Source organism: Mus caroli, chromosome X (assembly GCF_900094665.2).
Source record: "Mus caroli chromosome X, CAROLI_EIJ_v1.1, whole genome shotgun sequence".
Taxonomy (NCBI): Eukaryota; Metazoa; Chordata; class Mammalia; order Rodentia; family Muridae; genus Mus; species Mus caroli.
In genome coordinates this window covers 101246314-101255743 of record NC_034589.1, presented here as the reverse complement: position 1 = coordinate 101255743, position 9430 = coordinate 101246314, and the positions used below count along the sequence as shown (strand labels likewise).

The 9430-nt window shown below is 34.6% G+C and overlaps 1 protein-coding gene across 1 annotated transcript in view; it reads right to left on the bottom strand.

The window, feature by feature from the left end:
* Positions 1-1975: 1975 nt before the first annotated feature.
* Positions 1976-9430, bottom strand: part of Gpr174 (G protein-coupled receptor 174) — a 30875-nt gene continuing 23420 nt past the window's right edge. Inside the window, exons 3-4 of the mRNA XM_029473426.1 lie at positions 8650-8720; positions 1976-5158 (exon numbers count right to left, since the gene is read on the bottom strand). Coding sequence (XP_029329286.1) covers positions 3596-4642 — 1047 coding nt within the window. The 5' untranslated portion in view covers positions 4643-5158; positions 8650-8720 and the 3' untranslated portion in view covers positions 1976-3595. The remainder of the gene's footprint in view (positions 5159-8649; positions 8721-9430) is intronic.

Genomic DNA, 9430 nt, shown 5'->3' with positions numbered 1-9430 from the left:
ATATATATATATATATATATATATATATATATATATATATATGTTGTATGAGTTTGTTTTTCAAATTGGGTCCCTACCTAGTCTCAAACTTTAGGCTTCCAACCTCCTGCTTCAGTTTCCTAGTAGCTGTGGATTCAGATGAACATCTCTGTGCCTTGATTACTATGACCTTATAAAATATTTTGAATTCTTCTGCTGTGATACTTCCAGCTTTACTATTTTTGCTCAGGATTGGTTTTGATACTGTACCTAAAATTTTAGCATAATAAAGTTTGGAAAATGTACTTAAAAAAAAAAACTAATCACACATTGACATCCAGAGTCAGAAAACATTTATTTAGTTACATACTCAGATAAACTTTATTATTAAAATTCATATGATAAATAAGAGCTGTAAATAAACTTCAGTAACAACATTTCACAGTATCTTGGAAGTTAACCCAAAAAGTTGCATAAAAATTAAACTGTGCAGAGTTCCACTGATGAATCCCTATAGAGCATGGCAACTCGGTCTGTTATTTGTAGGGTAAATGGCTCCTCTTCATAAACTACTGATTAATAGGATTTGCTGTTTTATTATATGTCATTGATAACATATAACATATAAACCATGCCATTAAAATCATAAAAGCAACAATAAAGACAATTTATTAGCATTAAATGATATATATTCAAATTTTCTTATTAAAATAATTTGCTTAATTTTAAGAATAAAATTTAACAACTTTATAAAAGAAATATGAGATGATTTATCTTTACTTATATACTGCCAGCATTCAAATCGTCTTTGTATTCAATCTTATAGAACTCAAAATGATAAATAGGAGATCTGAGGAAAAGACTTTCCAGGAAGAATGGAACCTCAGTAAAGAGGCACCTGCTTGGTAGTAGCCGAAGCACTATTTTTCTCCAGCATAAGTTTGTTTTTTTGTTTGTTTGTTTGTTTGTTTTTTTCTGAAAACTAGGTCCAGTGTTAGAAGAGAGATAGGGTAGAAGAACAATCTCAAGCAACAATCTGGAAAATGTATACCCATGTTTATAGAGCTGTTTCTTGGAATTTAGCATTCTCACAATGGCAACCAGAGTAGATGGCCATTTGTAATGCATTATTTGAAAGGATTGCTTTAAGACTCAATTTCTTTATAGTGTCTTCCCCTCTACCACATCTCCCTGTGTCTGCAATTGCTCCATTTGAATTTCTGTACTTCGTGTTAATGCCTATTTGTAAGGTATGAACTTCAGATATTTCTTGGTAAATTAATATGAAGTTAACATTATAATTAGCACCGTATTATGAATAAGTTGATCAGAAGGAGAAGGGGATGGAGAAAAATTCAAATGTACTGATGAGGAAGTTGAAGAATCAGAAAAATGGTTCTGATTCCGTATTCAGATGCTGAATATAAATACAGATAGACAGATTTGGGTAGATAAATAGCATAAAATCATTAGACATTTGACTTATCACTAAATGATGGAGAAGGAATATCTAACAAATGAGCTGTAATCTCAACTACTTTACAGTGGTCAATAATGTCCTAGAAGTATTTCTTCTCCCTTAAAAAATGGTATGAGTATAGTTAAATCAATGTTAGAAAAAGTTCCAACAGTGATCTCCCAAAGTGACTTTAAAAATTGTAACACAGACTACAAAAATTAGTAGGCATAGATATTTTAAGTGTGAGTACTATTTCAAGCACCCACAGTTGTTTCATAGTTTCACAAATGATTACTTGTAATCTCATTATGATACAAAATTACAATCAAACAGAAATCACTTTAAAACAAATAGACCACACACATTTATAGTTTCTTTTTTTGAAAACAAAATTTAACACTTATTTAATACATCAAAACATATGTACATCACAAGGAATGATTAGGATATATATATATATATATATATATGTATATATATGTATATATATGTATATATATACATATATATATACATATATATACACTGTTGCTAGCAGCACAAACTCATTTTTCTAATACATTATTATCTTCATAAACTGTTCAAACATAAGCACTACATTTTTGTTACTTACTCAGACAAAAATTTAGAGGTTTCCCACTAGTATTAGAAGCTAAAATTCATGTCCATTTAATGAGTTTTCCTTAAAACATATAGTATCATTAACTATATCCCTAAAACTGTATGTCTTGCTTGATTTCTTTATTTTCTCAATGTAAAGAAGAGTGTTTTATCCCCATTCTCTTATTCTAAGATTTCTGAAAGTAATCGTATTTACAATGTATATCATGCTTCAGAATATTCCAGTGCTTACAGCCACATACCTGAGTTTTTCCTGCTCAATAGTACCAAACAGATAGTAGACATAGCTTTTGTAAGGATGTATATGGCTGCTGGAATGATCCACACTTTTCTCAAAAGGTGAAAGAATTGCTTTCAAAGGTTTCTGAGGGGTAATCTTTGTAGGCTTAATAATCATATAACTTAACTGAAAAAGTGCAGATTTAAAAGTCCACATGACCAGTGTCTTTATGTCATACTCTGGCTTGTGTAGATGCCTTAATAGGCACCACTTACCTTGGAGAATATTTAAAGGACAATAGTGATTTTTAAGACTTATACTTAACTTTGGTTCATATTTTCACTCTGCCCAAGCTTAGTGACTAATTGGTGCACTGTTTCTTCCATAGGCTCAGTAAATGTAGTAATAACCTATCAGATTGCTTCAATGTAATTCTAAATTATGATGAAAAGCTATCCCTCTCCTAGGCATGTTCATACATACCTGAAGGTATTCTTTGGACCTAGTTTCAGAGAGCCAGAATTGTGGTTGTCACCTTTTTCCTTTCTCTAAAGCATAAAGGCCATCTGACTCATGTTGGCTTAACTGTAGAAAACTACCTGCCCTGGGAATATTCAATGTAGCATTTTATACAATTATAGAGGATTACTATGTGTCATGAATGTTTGTTGTTCTTAGTTTAAGTGTACCAAAGCCTGATTTCAGAAATTCATTCAATAAGTAATGTGACAGATGATGTTTCATATTAAAACTAACTGAAGAAATAAAGCATTGGAGTTTCAAATCCTTCAATAGAATCACACTTGGGAAATAACAATTACCCTATTTTTATAATACTATGTATACATAAAGTTTTGCCCACCCCACTTTAAAAACAACTAAATATGTTGTTGGAATGCAAACTGTGATCACTACTACAAATGGACAATTGCACACCTTTTGAACATAGATTCAGCAACTGTGGTAAGAAAACTCAGTGCTTAAAATGGGCTTGAGTTAGTAATTGATTTTGTGACTTAGGTTCACAGATAAAGCTGATGACTCTAGCTGAGAGAATATGTGCGCATTATTATCAAAATTTTACCACTTAAGTCTTAAAGACTTGGTCCAACATTACCTCATGGACATGTCACCAGCAATGATATTGAAATACAATATTCTAAACAGGTATTGTCATAAATATGTGCATTACCCATGTAAGTAATATAGACCACACTGAAATGTTATGAATACTTCCTGTGAATACTGTCTTGATGGGGTACTGCAAATGTGTTCTGGAATTTGCATTCCAGGCCATGTTCAGTTCTGGGTTTTATTTAGCATAGTTCAGCTGCCACGGCAGAAGTGGCATGGTTACTTGCAATTTTGTATGATTTTGTATGGAGTTGGATGTTATCAGGCAAATCTTGTCTTGAAAGACGTCTTCTGAACTCATTAGTGGTAAAATAATATATAATTGGGTCAAGACAGGAGTTCAGACTTGCCAGACACAGGGCCACAGAATGAAATATTAGAATCACTCTTCTGGCAAAGCAACTCTTAATTTCATTGGACTTAACCAGGAAATCTAAAGGAAAACTGAAGTGATAAGGTACAAAGCAAACTAGAAACACCCCTGCACAGGTCAGAATCATCTTCAGGGCTTTCTTTTTCTCTCCAAGATGTTGAGAAATGGGATATTTATTTTGTAATGACAAAGCTGTCTTCCAGGTACAGTATAAAACAATCATAAGAGGAGTAACAAACCCAACCACCTCTCCAATAGTTATCATGGCAACAGATTGGGCCAGATTAACATTCCTGATAGGAAGATCCACAAAGCATTTGGTTCTGTTACCTGGAGTATCATCATTGGTTCTGAGGAGAGGAAAGAGCAGGCAGGCAAGGCAGATGATCAGCCAGCCAATAATGCTGATATACAAGTCATATTTCTGTTTGCAGTCATTGAAACGAAAGGGGTACATGAGAAACCAAAATCTTCGCACACTGATGCAGACTAAGAAGTAGATGCTGGCATACATGTTTACATATTTCAGGTAGAAACAAAACATGCAGAGACCAGGACCAAATGGCCAGTCATGGTTCAAGTAGTAAAAGATCCTCAGTGGCAGAGAGAGAATCTGTAATAAGTCAGCAATGGCTAGGTTTATCATAAATACCACAGCCCTTTTGGTTTCTTTCATATAGCCGTAAAATACCCATAAGGCTAATATGTTCCCTATGAGACCTGGCACAAGAATAACAGTGTATGTCACTGCATAAATGAAGTACCGGAAATCTGTATTGTCTCCATCTGTCTTGTTACATGTAAAATTATCAGTCATGATTATTTCCAAGAGAAATTTTCTTTGCCTACTGGTCATCCAAAATCTAAATCCACAAATAACTTCTGTACTGTCCACAAGTCAGAGAGACAGAGTTATAAAACAAACTTTAGCCACAATTGGTAGCCTCTACACATGATTTGGGAAGTCTAAAAAAACCTGGCTGTATTTATGCCTCAGCTTTGTATACATAACCACAGAAATCCGTTGTGCAAGCACACATGAAAAGTTGTTATAATGGTCTCCTCTTGTTTATTTTGTGGTAAGGTCTTCCAGGCCAGGACATCATGGAAATTGGATATTTCTCACTTGATTCATAACTATGTCATACATCAACTTCTCAAATTCCTATATGATGGTTATCACTTTACAGGTGTTTGGAAGGACGTTTCATGTTCTTTTGGGAAGAGACATCTGGAACCCAGAGAAGAAAGGTCTGCTTCAGGGCAGGCTGGCTCTGCCACTGTTTAAAGATGACTTATTTTGATGGTTCTTTTTTTTTCCAAGACTTTTTCAGATCTTCATTAAAGAAGAGAGACTGAATAAAAGGCAAGCCTGCAAGTAAAAGAAAATAAACTTGTTACATCTAGCATTTTCAAATAAGAAAAACTAGTGTTTAATGGTCACATCATATCCAGAAGACATCACTTCACAAATTCCTCCCCATCATCTAGGTCTTAAATTTTTTACTCTTCTTTTCCTTAATATTTCCTGAGCCTCACTTTTTTGGGGTGATATAGATATCTTGCTTAGGGCTAAGAAGTCATGGTCACTTAGTTTTAGCATTTTTGTCAGTTAGGAGTCTCTGCATTAATTGCTTCCCACTGCAAAAAGAGCCTTTTCTAACCAAGGTTGAGAGCATAACAGAGCTGTGGGTACAAACAAATATTTAGAAAGCATTTTAATATGATCATGTTTTAGCAAAAGAACACAGTAGAATCTCCTCTAGGGCTGATGGCCTTTCTAGCCATAAGCTTTTGGTAAGGTTTACAGTGTCATTCACGAATTTCCTTCTATGGAACAGACCTTAAACCCAATCAGAATGTAGTTGTTTATCTCCCCAATCTTTGTGCCACTATTGCACCATAGTGCATGGCTTCCCTACTCCATCCCCAGGTTAGTATTACAACATGGAGAAGACTATTAATGTCTTTTTCTTCCAGAGGCCTAATAGTATCACCCTCACAATAAAAGCTGGCTAGCCAGGAGGAAGTTTCCAAGTCAGTTTAAAATTAATTCTTATATGTATTACAACCAAAATATGTGGTATCTTCAGCAATAATAGGATATGACCATCTAACTACAGTGGGCAACCACAAACAATAGCAGTAGCCTGACTTGTATTTTTCTTTGAGGGGGTGTTTCTCTGGAGACTCCTTTACCAATAACCCATCTGGAGGCCCTCCTATATGTGAATTAAGATTCTTTTTGTAGTCATGAATTTATATGAAGCTAGGTTCACATGCTCAAGATTAATCCAATCAAAATTCCAGTATGAACAAGGCCTTGTCCCTAGATGAGGAGTTACTGGCAGTTGATAACTGCTAGGGGGAGAGAAAATATTTTTCTTTGTTGGTATGGCTCCTGGTAGGTTTCCCACCCTCCAGTGGAAGCAGATTGCAATGGACTCAGTATATTATTTAAAATCGCAAAACAAAACAGAAGATGACAAATTTGTGAGGGAGCCATATTGGGAAGCCTGGAGAAGGTGGGATGGAGTTGTATATGTGTGTATGATCAAAATCCATTGTGTATAGGAAAAATAAAAAAATAAAGCACATGTATAAAAATATATTAGTATTAATAGAATTTTGATTTGAGTGGGGATTTATATACTACAGGTTCTATAACAGCAGTTCTCAACCCACAGGTTACATCCTCTTTAGAGATCAATGACCCTTTCACAGGGTTTGTCTGAGACCACAAGATAATGCAGATATTTATATTATGATCCATAGCATTAGTAAAATTACAGTTATGTAGTAGCACCAAAAAACATTTGTGGTTGGGGGATCACCACTGCATGAGGAACTATCCTAAAGCGTCACAGCATTAGGAAGGTTGAAAACCAATGTTCTAGAAAGTGCAGAAAAGTAAAACAAGAAGGAACTTGAAAAATAATCCAGCACTTTGTTACAAAAAATGTCTAAGCCAACAAGAAGGAAGACTGTTAGAAATTCAGAAGAATCTCAGCCCCTCCCTCAGGACCTGTATTTTAACAATTAAACTTAGTTAAATCTTTGGAAACTCTGATTTCCACCACTATTTCCCAAACATAAGGGATCTTCAGACCCATGTGAGGAAAACGTTTTCTTTAAAACAACAACAGCAAAAAACATTAATACAGCTTTCCAGGTGTTTCCTCTAGAGATTTTGATTCAACATGTTTTAGGTAAGGCCAGAAAATTCTATTTTCACAAAGCTTTCCATATGACTCGGATACAGTCAGCATTGCTTTTGTCCTTGAAGCATCATTTAGGGGCCAGTGATTTGATTCAAATCCTTCCCAGATGTTGTGAAAATAAGTGGGCAGCCAGCCTCTCTTTAAATAGTTCCATTTACATGGGCCATTTAGTCACCTCTTAATTATCCAAGACAAGAGAGCAGAGCATCAGAACAGAGAATCAAATCCCCCAAAGGCTGACTCAGCTGGGCCCATGACCCTTTTTTTGAGGTAAACAAATTTTAGCTTAGGGACTTGGATCATTGCCTCAAGGCTGCTGAAATCTAGAAGGATTTAACCGACTTTAAAGATACGTGGGAAGAATGAAAATGAAAAGAGAATTATGAAACATCCTGCTTTGGATTATCAACTCCATGTGGTTTGAAGTGTGCATGATTCAGCCCTTGAAGGAATTATTGTTGTTATTTTGCCTGGTAAGTAAATCTCCTGGTAAGTAAAATATCATGTTTTGTCTAAAAATGTGGATCTCACTTTATATAAAAGGCATTCAGCTTGAAGATGTTAAAGATCTGCTATTTCTCAAATAAAAAATATAGAACTTGGTACTATAATCTTTATACATTATTGTTAAAAATTGCATGGATATTTGAAGAAGTATTAACAAAACTGACCAACTCTGAAAATAAATATTATCTTTGAAATATGTTCACATGTGATGATTGTAATTAAGTGATAGAGAAATTTAGATGGCAGAATAGAGGTGTAAGAAGAGGTACAAACATCACAAATCACCAGGGAAATGAAAACTATAAACTAACATGAAATATCACTCAAACCATTACAAAGAGCTTTTAAAACAATTTTAAAGGTAATGAAGATGTAGAGAAAAAGGAGATTTTTTTCTCCCTTATTGGAGGGAATATACATTGACATCATTCTATGAAAAGAGGACTGCAGTTTCTAATACATATATCATATATTTTAATATGTATTCAAATAGACCTATCACGATTCAAAATCCCTCCTCTGTGTTATATATCTAAGAGAAATGAAATTAGTATTTTAACAAAACTGTTTCACTCCCGTGTTTATTTTGCCATCATTCCCTTTAGACAGCGTACAGAATCAAGCTATATACCCATCAACAATGAATATATAAATAATCGACTGTGCATGCACATAGCTGAGTATAACTCAGCCTTTGAAACTAAAGAAACTCTGTCATTTACAACAAAACTTCTTGATCTGGAGGAAAAATGTATTAAGTAAAATATGAAGTCAGACCCAGATGCCACAGAACATGAACTTATGTTCATTAAAAATGACAATAATCATCATATCATATGTGGAGAGTTAGTATGAGAATTTACTCTGCTAGTATAAGTAATAAATTTAGTATCCAATAAGTGCTCAATAAACATGTCTTAGGTTAGGTGATTATTTTCTGCACGAGTACTCTCACTACCTCCCCAGTTTACATTTTGTATTTTCTACCCCAGTTTATATCTATATTAATTTTCTTCTCCATTTTTATTCTGCTCAATTCTACTTAAGGGTTTCATTATTTTTCCTAGGTTAGCTCTTTCAAGATGTATATCCACAAATCAGAAACTATATATATAGCATGGTAATCAATGGTTACCTTAATAATAGTGCCATAGAACAGACAGTGGGAAAAAGGTGTGTGCCCTTTCTCTTCTTGAATATTAAAATCTGGTGGAAAAGAATAAAAGTCACTATACAGTGTATAAGATATGATCATAGATAATTAAATCATGTAAGAGGAGAATAATAAATTAGAGGAGAATCTACAATTACTAACTTATTAAACCAGCATAATCCTGCACAAAAATCTGTAAACATTTGCCATCAAACCCACAAAGAAGTGTAGTCTTCACCCCTCATTAAGGAAACATCCCTGCAACAGACAGAGATCGCTACAGAAACTATACCCTATCAAAATGCAGAGTGTTGAGCCCAGTCCCTATGATCCATCTACAAAACACTTCCACACATAAGGCTCAGGGAACACTGTAAAAGAGGATGATGAAATATTGTAAGAGCCAGAAGATCAGGGAAGTTGCTGTGAGATTGTCTCTGCTAGTAATGCCAGAAGTTATACCCATAGACTCTCATCAACACGAACACCAAAGCATTAGCCAAACAAGCACATCAATGCACATGACGAACTGGATTGAGAAAAGCCTGTGAAGCTTCAACCCTACATAGGGAACTACAGGCAAGTGAGAAAAGTTGGGGGTGGAACAGGTGGTCTTCCCCAGGGAAGAGGTCAGTCCTGAAAATATACTGAATCTACACTCTGACAGGTACCTGAACATAGCCCATCTCTCTCTCTCTCTCTCTCTCTCTCTCTCTCTCTCTCTCTCTCTCTATATATATATATATATATATATATATATATA